The sequence below is a fragment of the Ictidomys tridecemlineatus genome, chromosome X (assembly GCF_052094955.1).
Source record: "Ictidomys tridecemlineatus isolate mIctTri1 chromosome X, mIctTri1.hap1, whole genome shotgun sequence".
Classification (NCBI taxonomy): Eukaryota; Metazoa; Chordata; class Mammalia; order Rodentia; family Sciuridae; genus Ictidomys; species Ictidomys tridecemlineatus.
Window position 1 is genome coordinate 67350468 of NC_135493.1, and position 11109 is coordinate 67361576.

General features: G+C 41.3%; 1 protein-coding gene across 1 annotated transcript; it reads right to left on the bottom strand.

The window, feature by feature from the left end:
• Nucleotides 1-213: 213 nt before the first annotated feature.
• On the bottom strand, nt 214-1749 carry LOC101976254 (germ cell-less protein-like 1). The gene has a single exon (XM_005342855.2). It carries the CDS (start codon nt 1747-1749, stop codon nt 214-216), a length of 1536 nt encoding a protein of 511 aa, XP_005342912.1.
• Between the last annotated feature and the right edge of the window lie 9360 nt (nt 1750-11109).

Below are 11109 nucleotides of genomic sequence, written 5' to 3' on the forward strand. Positions count from 1 at the left end.
CAGGTTGCCACATTAACAGCACAATTGAGTTCTGGAGGTGATTTTGGCTTTGAAATGTATGCTCCTCCTATGCCCCTGTAAACAGTTTCAAGCGTTAGGGCCCACACTTCAATAAAACCTGTGCGCATCATCACAGATCAGCAAGTCCCGTTGTCATAAAGGCAGCTGGCATCTGGGGCACACTGCCCACTCCTGAGCAGAGGGAAGCCCTGCTCAGCTTTCTGGGATTTTGCAAGAGTCCTCACTCTGGGCAGTGCCCCTCTCCCGGGGGATGTACAGGAAATTACATGCCATGTATAAGGGGAAGAACACATCTTGGTTCTCTAGGTTCACTACCTCTAGTTCTTGATCCTTTCTTAGGGAAAGCATCTGATATTCCGTATCCCTCCTAAAAATGGCTCTTCCATTCCTGTCCAAAGAGACAAGTCTGAGGCGGAATGCAACTTTTCTCTGCCAGAGTAAGCTGACCCCAAGACCACAGGACTTGTTCAGTGCACTGCGACGGAATACAATGCGACGGTTGTTGTAGCACACCACCAGGTCCCAGCCAAAGTTAAAGCCTGCCCACCTCCAGCTGCATTGTTCATCTCTTCGGAGCTGGCCCCCACACCGCATGCTGTTTCCTTGGAGGTCAGACACGTGGACTTCCACAGGCCCAATCTCCTTTGTCTGCTCAGCCCGAAGAAGTGCTAGCCACTGCTCTTTGTATACCGGGGTCAACCATGCGGCAGGGATCAGTGCATCCTGGTCAATAACGTGTGCGGATGGCAGATCACAGATGATGTAGGCTAGCCGCAGCTGCTGGAACACTGGAATGAAGGCTCTGCCCTGCGCAGTCTCCAGAAAAGGCGCACCTTCTGACTCCCCTCTATGCCTGGCAAACCACGAGTTGGCATCAAGCAGTAATGCTCTTCGGGTGCCCCTCCATGTGGGCTGCAGCTGTAGGAACGTCCACTTTTTCAGTGTGGTGTATATGTCCATCTCCACCTCCATCACCAAGAGATCTGAAGAGGCAATAAGCTCTCTCATGAGATCCAGACTGACTTCCATCAAAAGTTCCTCATTACGCTGGGTCATCAAGTTGTCCAACAGCCACTGGCGGCAAATGGTTCTGAGGTCCTGAAGCCCATAGTTCTCGGCTGAGTAGTAGTAGTTACACACACTCTGGGCACTGACAGTGTCCTTCATGATCTCCCTGCACTGTTGAATTAGCTCGTCCAACTGAAGCATGCTGGCAGTGGCCAGGATGGCAACAACTCGACAGGGAGGGATGATCATGGAATCGCGGTACAAGGAGCCCAAAACTTCATGCAAGGCCTCACGATCAATGTTCTCATCAGGCATCTGTATCTCTATGGTATTCATGTGTGTCTCCCGCCAGGCGCCGCTGAACATGCTAGCAAAGTACCCTGCCTGGCACAGGTAGACCCTGTGTAAGTTCCACTCCTCCCCCAATGCACGGATCTGTATATCGCTGCCCTCACCCCTCAGGAAGAGCGCCTGGTAAATGGACCTGGACTTGTCCTTGATCCTCTCCCTGCGAGGAGCTTTGGCCAGCGGCCCTCCTGGGCTGGTCTTCCGCTTGCGGCCTACCTGACTGGTGGAGAGTTGGGCTTCTTCACCTTCCTCCTCCCCCTGCACCACTGCTGCTTCCATCTCCACTGCCTCCTGCCCATCTCTAACAGCACCTGGCTCCTCTGGGGCACGATCCCGCCTGAGCCACATCATCCGACTGCTTAGTGCCCCCATGGTCTGTGAACCTCAAGGGCCGCGATTGTCCGGGGGGCTGCTGGGAAAACTTACGTCTGCCCCAGCGTCAACACTGACGCCAAGACAAGCCACGCCCCGCTCTGCCCTCAACCCTATTGAACAAGGGCGCACCCTACCAGGGAGGACCACACTGTGCACCTTCCCTTCCAAAATACTTCCTCTGGGGCTCCCTTCACAGGCTGACACTGGAATACAAGCAATTTTGAAATAAATTTCTCCCGTTACTTTCAAGAACACAAGGAGCATTTTCCCATCTAAACACTTAACATCCTTTGGAGAATTGCCTCTGAGTCCCAACTTTGTCCTCCAGGCATCTTCGTTTCTTAGTAACTTTTCCAATTACCTCACCACTTGAGTCAGTGAAGCCATTTTCTATGGTAAAGGTGTTAATTATTTTTTGTCCCAAATTCTACTTTGATTTTTAACTTTTAACAAAACATTTTAATAGTGTTCTCAGCTATAGAGTCTTTTAAACTGCGCGTGTTTCCAAGTCAGATGCTTTGGATTCATGCTTTCATTCTTCACAGACACCCAAACTTCACCTTTGAGGAAGAACTTCAGCTCCGACAATGCCTTCTATGACTTTTTTCCTTCCAACTGTTTGTACATCTTGAGTCAAAGCCTGTAGCCTTTTTCCTGTTGCTTGTCAAATCCTATGCATTACTCAAGGTGTGAGCTCCGGCTCAAACACCTTTCCTCACATTTTCTAAAACTTCTTCAACAACTATAATTCCATAAGGCCTTGATCAACTCTGTATCCCCATACACCAGCAGTTTTTTTTTTTTTTTCTAGCATGCCACTTTGTCACCATTGAAGGACTACATGTGATTTGACCTGCTTCTCAAGATCAGGTATGAAGCCTGTCACCTCATACATCTTCAATGAAGGAAAAATTAGGAATGAGTCAAAGAAATGTGAAGTTTTACATATTAAAAGATATTTTGAGCAAACAACATGTTGCAGAGGAGGTCGGGACTGTGGACAGAAAAGAAAGTGCTAAAATGAAAATATTTTCAGGAACTGGTCACACACGATTTATCAAGGAGAGACAATTCTAAGTCATTTAGGGCCCCAGGAAACGTTGTTTTAGGAGTCCAAAGAAATCTGAGATCGCAAACCCTCCTAGATCATTTCAGATTTCCTGCACTAAGAATGTTTTCCCCAAGGACACTTATTGTGTTTTGTGTTGGAAGGCCAAAAATAAATCCCCTTCCTGAAGTCTAAGTCATCATTGCAAAGGGGCTTTGGAAGTTACACAGAAACTATTATGTCAATCAAACACAATATAAGGGTCCTATAAGGAGCACACGTTCAATTGAATGCAACTTTTGAGAGTGCAACATACTTAGTTTTAGAAGTGAAAGCTATGACTTAGTTACATTGGTAATATTTGTAACTGTGAAAAAAAAATGTTAGTAGTGTTTGAAAAGGCCTTGTACTGTGTGTGGCCTTAGTACATGCAGAGGCATGTAGGCAAGATGTGATCTTCCCCATATAGATGGCATGCAACTTCCTGTACATCCTCTTAGAGAGTGGACCTCTGCAAAAAAGTTTTGAGAGCTGAGCAACTGTTCCTTGGGGTCAGATTGGCTAGCATGCTTGAGATGACAATTGAGACCAACTGAATATGTTTCTCTGTGGCGACCCACAGGTTTGTTCAAGTGTGTGGCCCCTAAGCCTTGAGACTACTTACAGGGGCATATGAGGAGCACATTTATAAAAACTGTCTATTGGTGAGAAGGGTGTATTGACACAACCCCATATTAAGGTATTAGAACCTGAGATGTAAAGTCAAGAAGTATTTGTTTTATAAAATTAGGTGCACCAAATTGTGGGACATAAACATTTTCTATAGTTAATCTTCTTGGTGGATTGTTCCCTTAGCCAATGTGATGTGAACTCCTTGTCTCCTAAGATTAATTTTTGAACAAAATCTGCTTTGTCAGATGAGAGAGTAGCTACTACTGTTTGCTTCTGGTCCCCGTTCCCATGGGATATCTATTTCCATCCTTTTAATTTCAGCCTGGAGATGGAATTGCCTGTACAAGGAGTCTCTTGCACACACACATTGTTGGGCCTTCTTTTTAAAACCACTCTGCCAGTCTGTCTTTCAACTGGAGAGTTGAGACCATTTCCATTATGAGTCACTGTGAAAGAGCAGTTTAATATTCCCAGACCTTTGATTTACTTCCACTCTTTAATCTGGTCTTGGTTTTCATTACTTCATCTGCTCTTCTAGGGAGCTTTTCCATTCAAAACCTCTGGGGAATGCTTTTAAATTCTTCTCATTTAAAGTGCTTTCTGAAGAGCTGGCTTCGTAGCCATGAATTCTTTCAGTTTACGATTATCTTAGGAAGTCCTTGTATCTCCTTCAGTCCTGAAGGATAGCTTTTTGGGATATAGCCATGATGGCTGGCAAGTGTTTTCTGTCAGAACTTGGACTACCTCATTGCAAGCTCCTCTGGATTTCAGAGTCTTAGCAGAGAAGTCAGATCTTTATTGGTTTACCTCTAAATGCAATATGTTATTTTTCTCTTGAGGCTTTTGATATTCCCTCCTTTTTTTCTGTTAGGCAATTTGATAATGACGTGTCTAAGAAAGATTTTTTGTTAATCTTGTCTGTGTGGGTCCTATATGCCTCATGTATATGAATGTGCATCTCTCATTCTTAAGGTCTGGAAATTTTTCTGGCAATTGCTTCACTGCCAAATTTCTTTTTTTATTAGTTGCTCATGACAATACAATGATCTTGACATATCATACATCTGATTCAAATGGGTTATGAATTCTCATTTTCCACGTGTACAGGTTGCTGGATCCCATTGGTTATAGGGCCACATATATACATATGCAATACTAGTGTCTACTGTATTCTGCTGCCCTTGCTAACCCCTTCCCCTCCACTCCCATCCCCTCTCTCTACTCAATCTACTGTGACACTTTCTCTCTCTTTTTTTTCCCTTCCCCCTCACATCATCATACATGTATTTTGTATAACAATGAGGGTCTCCTTCCATCTTCCATGCAATTCCCCTTCTCCCTCCCATTCCCCCCCACCTCTCTTCCCTATATAGTGGTAATTTTCTTCTCATGATCTACCTCCCTACCCTATTTTGAGTCACCCCCCGCCCCCTTATATCAGAGAAGACATTTGGCATTTGATTTTTAGGGATTGGCTAATTTCACTTAGCATAATCTGCTCTAATGCCATCCATTTCCCTGCATATGCCATAATCTTGTTTTTTAGTGCTGAGTAATATTCCATTGTGTATAAATGCCACATTTTTATCCATTCATCTATTGAAGGATATGTAGGTGCCAGATTTCTTAATGCCATTAGCTTGTATCTTCATGCTCTCTTCAATGAAGAGTGACTCTGAATCATGGTCTCTTCTTGTTGTCCCAGAGTTATTCTCCATTCCCCTCACAGTATTTGTTTGTACTTTTTCACTGCTCTCTGCGGTTTCTAAACTGTCTGGAAGTTCTGTTTTCAAAACCTGAAGTTCTGTTTTCTACATAATCTAATCTTTTGTAGACAATTTCAACTGAATTTTTAAACTTCAATTTATTGTGTCTTTCATTTCCATGAGTTCTGATTTGTTTCTTTTCGGAATCTCTTTATTGAAGTGGTCTTTTACCTCCTGTATTTTCTCTCTAAATCCATGCCTCAGATCTTCTTGTAGCTCATTAATCATTTTAACAACAAGCTTTTTGTATTCTATCTCTGGAATTTTGCACCTTTATATATCTGTGGTTTCTTTTGTTGCGGGAGTGCATATTTTGGCGGGAGACTTCTTTGTGTGTCTTTGCAAGTTTCTGGAGCTCCTAGCCTTGAACATCTGTTGATGATGCGGGGCTTTGGGGTGAGTTTTCTCATCTCTGCGTAATACATCCTGTTCTGATGGTATACCTCAAGTTTGACACAAAAGCTCAGGGTAATCCAAGTGTTAATTTCAATGTCAGTTTGTTGCAAGTAACAATGGCGGTTTAAAACCAATCATATAAGATTGATTTTAATAAGATTTTTTAAATTGCTTCCTCGTCACAGCTTGTAGTAGTTTGCTTGGGATGTTACAAAACACCATGGAATGAATGGCGTCAGCAAGAAATCACAAAATAATACTTTGTCGTCGTTTTGGCCCTACAAGTCTGAGATCAAAGGGCTGGCAGGCTCGGTTCCTTCTGAAGGAGGAGGTTGGGAAGAAGAATCCATTCCTACATTCTGGTGTTTTCCTAGAAATCTTTGGCATTCCTTGACTTGTGGAAGTACCACACTGCTCTGCCTTCATCATATCTTTCACATATTTTGGGGAGGCATACACAATTTAACCCATAATAATATCATTCCTGCCACATTTTGTTGGCTAAACATATCCCATAGCCCACACAGATTTAAATGGCGGAGAAAAAACAGATACCCCCTCTTGCAAATCTTGCTATGTAATATTTCAAAGATTGTGGATGTGAGGAAGCCATTGATTGCAGCAATTATTGCAATCAATCTACTATAGCATTATCTTAATGATAATATGATTATGATTTCAGTGTAATTTTGGTGGCTGCCCATCCACTCTATTTGACTGCAGACATAAAGTTATCCTGTATCTCTTGCCTGCGTAAGATTTGTCTATGTAGCTGGGAACTGGGGAAAAAAAATCCTAATATCTCTGAGTTAAAGAAGGGTCATTATGTTTTGTATCATGTTACATTTATTTCATGGAAAAAAAAAAAAAACTAATCACGGTGTCAAATCTAAGTTCCCGGAAAGCTGAAAACATTGTTTTGTGTGGTTTATGAGAGGCCAATTTGTATAGACTGTATGGACTTTCTTCTACTCCAGATTGTAGTTTTGGTTAACTAATGAAAGACACAATTTTTCTTCTTGTGTTATTGTCCTTTAGCCTGAATTATGATTGTTACTCTTGTCTTTTAGTAGAGAAATTACTTTTTATACCTATAGATAGATTATGGATCCCCAAAACTTGAGTTGAACGTGAGATGGTAGGTACTTTTCAATTCTCTACTCAAAATTCGGTGGTCTTGAATTTTGCACACAAATCTTTCCAAATTAAACATTTCTCATATTTTAAATGTTCATTGATAAACATTTGGAAGAGCCAGGCACAGTGACAGATGCCAAAGACTCAATAGGGTGAGGCAGAAGGATTGCAAGTTCAAAGCCAATCTCAGCAAATTAGTGAGGCCCTAAGAAACTTTTGAGACCTTGTCTCAAAAGTAATAATAATAATTATATATATATATATATATATATATATATATATATATATATATATATATATATATAAAAGGACTGTGGAAGAAGCTCAGCAGTAATGTGCCCTTGGCTTAAAGTCCAGTACCAAAATAAATAAATAAAAACACAAAATAATTGATTAAAATCAATATTTGGATTCAAGATACCATACTGATGTAACTGTACTCATCAAGATAGCATTATATGATTTAGAGGAAGATGAGTGACAATATCTGGGGATCTTAAGTAGTCACCATGAGCCCCTCTACTGATTGTTTGCACTACAATGATTTGAAGTGTAATCCTAACATTTTTCTGGTCATAGAGGCACTAAAATAAGTAAAGGGGCTTCGCCAGAGAAATGGAAGGTAACACCTAAAAGCAATGATTATGAACCCCTTTTATGTATGATGGAAGGTGACTGTGTATAAGCTGCCAATCAATACCTATTTTTGCTTATTATCCTTCTGCTTCCAAGGGTTCTGTATTTGCAGATTCAACCAACTATCGGTGGAAAATACATAGAAAAAAGTTTCATGTTAAAAAAATATTTTTTTCTAAAGTAAACTGTATGACAATGTATAATAGGCATGCAATTGCTAATTATTTCTATGACTCTAACAGCTCAGGGGGAAGGTGGGTGCAGACAAATTAATATAGTACAGGCTGTACTGGTTCATCATTCACAATTGTATATTAAATAGAATTTAATGAGGGGATTACAAAGAATGAAAATACACAGAGAAAAATCTAAGTTAAGATTGAAGCATGTGGGTGGGAGAGGGCAGGGTAACAGAAGATAAAACAGGAAAAATAAATTGGACACTGCAGAGGAAGCTGAAATGGAACAGTTGTGTGTAGGAGACAGTAGGTTTTAACTAATATTAATCAGTTAATAGGTTAATTATCATTCAGTAGTTCAGACTAATTATTGCTGAAGTTTCTGTAATAGAGTCCTTTATGTGTGGAGTTTCAAACTTCAGAAACTGTCCGTTTTGGGGACATCATTTAAAAGCAAATGTAAAAGGACAGTGAAAATTAGTTCAGCCACTTTACCTTGAAAAGCAATATGGAGATTCCGCAAAACTCTAGGAGTGGACCAACCATATGACCTCGATATCTCGTTAATTATTTTGTTTTTGTTTTTTGTTTTGTTTTTTGTTTTATCCAAAAGTACAAAAATCAAAATACTTATATAGGCAACCTCAAAGTTTATAGCAGTTCAATTCACAATAGCCAAGTTACAGAACCAGTGCAAGTGCCCATCAACTAATGAATGGATAAATAAAATGTGTTCCACATAGTGAATGGAAGTTGACACATCCACAAAGGACAATGACATTGAACATCATGTGCTGTTAAACGAATGGGACTGATGGAATTGGGGAACATCGGGCTAAATGAAATAAGCCGTGCCAAGAAGTCAAGGATCAAATGTTTATGTATTAAGAACTATGTAATGTTTTGAACGACCAACAATAAAAAATAAATAAATAAATAAATATCAAATCTACTCTCAAAAAAAATGTTTTCTGTCATATGTGGAAGCTAGATCAAACTAAATGTAAACAGGGGGCCCCTATGAAAACAGAAAGGAGACTAATAAAGTACAGGAAGAGAACTTAGGGGGAAGGAAGAGGGCCAGGAAGAGACAAACCACAAATTTCAATTGACCATATTATGCTGTGTACATATAGAAATATACCATGGTGATTTTCAATTTTGTGTATACCTATAATGCATCAATTTTAGAAACAAAGAAGATCAGTAGAAAAGAGGATTGGGAACAAAGGGAGGGAGAAGTAGAAGGAAAGAGAAAGTACTGGGTACTGACATGGAGCAAATTATACTGCATTCATGTGTGATAAAGTCAAAATGAACCCCACTGTTAGGTATAACTGTAAAGCACTAATGAAAATATCTTTAAAAGAAAAATAAAAGAGATCTCATTCGATTTCATCCCAATTCTTTCTCATGATTGGACAAGATTTTCTATTACATTCTACATTTCACTCCTTGTAATGTTAAGTTCCAGAATTGTCTTTTTCTTTTACTTCTGGCAATTTATCTTCTTTCTTTGGAGGTTTTGTGTTTTCTTGCTTGACCTTAATCCTCATGTCTGTGCTTTGGAGTTTGTAACATCTGAAGAATTATGGAAATTTTCCAGTCTTTACAGAATGGCTTTGTTTAACAATGCCCTTCAGCAACCAGAGATTCTGGGTGTCTCATATGCTATGGTCGAAGGGTGTCCTTGCTTAAAGAATCCTTTGTCAGGCTGCCCTGGTTTCTACATTTCATGTGAGCAGGACTGTTGCTGCCTCCAAGGTGGAGTCTTTGAAACCTGGCTCCACTAGAGTGGACTACTGGTCAAGCCCATCGGGTGGATCTGGACACTGGGTGTTTGAGCTGGGGTCCTGAGTCCTGTGCCCATGAAGGCTTTCTTCACAAAGCTTAGCCTGGCTCTATACTGGACATTGTTCTTGAGTATCCTGGGACTGGCCTCGAACTTTGCTGCCTAAGCAAAAGCCTTGCACCAGACACTAAAGGCCTCTGCTCCTGGACACTGGTGCTACTGGAGACTAAAGGCTATCTGGAACTTGGGAGCTTAAGGCTACAGGGCCAGTGTAGAGCCAGGATTGTGCATGTCATCTGGTGATTTGGATCATTGTGATTGACCTGGTGCCTGGATCCACTGAACCTGGACTAGTACCTTGGACATTGAGATACTGATTCTGTGGGAGCTGTCCTTGCACTTGGGTCCAGGATGGCTGGCCTGGAGCCTGCAACCCGTGTGGGTGGTCTGGTTATGTCAGTCACTGTGGGGGACCTGCCAGATGATTAGAGCTGCGGAGGCTGACTTGGTGTCGGGGAATGACTGGACCCTTCAGAGGTGAGGACCTTCTGGTGTAGGGGGCAGTTCAGAGCAAAGGAACACTGAGGCCAATCACTCCCTGGTGAGGCCTTAGAGCTTTGGTCTGTGGCAGATGGTCCAGGGCTGTGACAAGCACAAAATGCAGGGCCACGGGGGCCAATGGGTGCTCTGTTTTTCCTGGTATCTGGAGTTTCTGGCCTCACTCTGTGGTGGGAATGGATACCATGTATGTCAGGCAGGGCTGGAGCATTAGGGCCTGGGACCCAGCCTATCTCTGGGTTGTGCCTATAAAGGCTTAGTCTGCATATACTAGCCTTAACCCTGGAGCTGTGGAAGACTGCCTGGCTCTCAGTTCTACTGCTAGAGGCATGGTTTGGGGGTGCAAGGCAAAGGCCAATGCTCATTGCCTCTTACTTAGCCAACGAGAAGGTGTGTCTCTGCACAATGTGCTGACTGGGGTCTGCCGAAAAATAATGCAAATAATATGAAGTCTCAACCTTGCCCTCTTCAATGCATCCCCTCCCATTTCTGTGCTACTGCCACATACAAAAATCCTTCCAGTATCTTTGAAAACTGTTCTGGGACTATCTTTATGAGCGATGTTTCCATGGAGAGATAAGAACTGATAAGTCCCATTCCACCAATTGGGAAAAAGGGGAAAGGGGGAGGGAGGGGAAGGGCGGGGGCATAAGGTAGGAAAGATGGTGGAATGTGATGACCATCATCACCCTAAGTACATGTATGAAGACAAGAAGAATGTGACTCTACTTTGTGTACAACCAGAGATATGACCATTTGTGCTCTATATGTATAATATGAATTGTAATGCATTCTGCTGTCATATATAACAAATTAAATTAAAAAAAATAAAAACATTCCATGAAATAAGAAAATCTGTGGAGAAAACAGAAGACCAGTATGTGAATGATTTGGAATATCATTAAAGAAATAAAAACATATATTTTAAAAAATGACTAAATGAAAATCCTGACATTCACAATAAAACAGCAGAAATTAAAACATCACCACTGGATTTCAACAGCAAGTTTGAGCAGAAAGGATAAAGGATGAGTGAATGTGTATAAAGAACAATTTTAATATTCAATTCTGAAGAACAGAAAACAAAAAATGAAGAAGAAAAATACAGGACAGAGCCCAAGGGTCCTGTAAAGCATCATGAAGTGAATGACTATACACATGAACAGAAGAAAA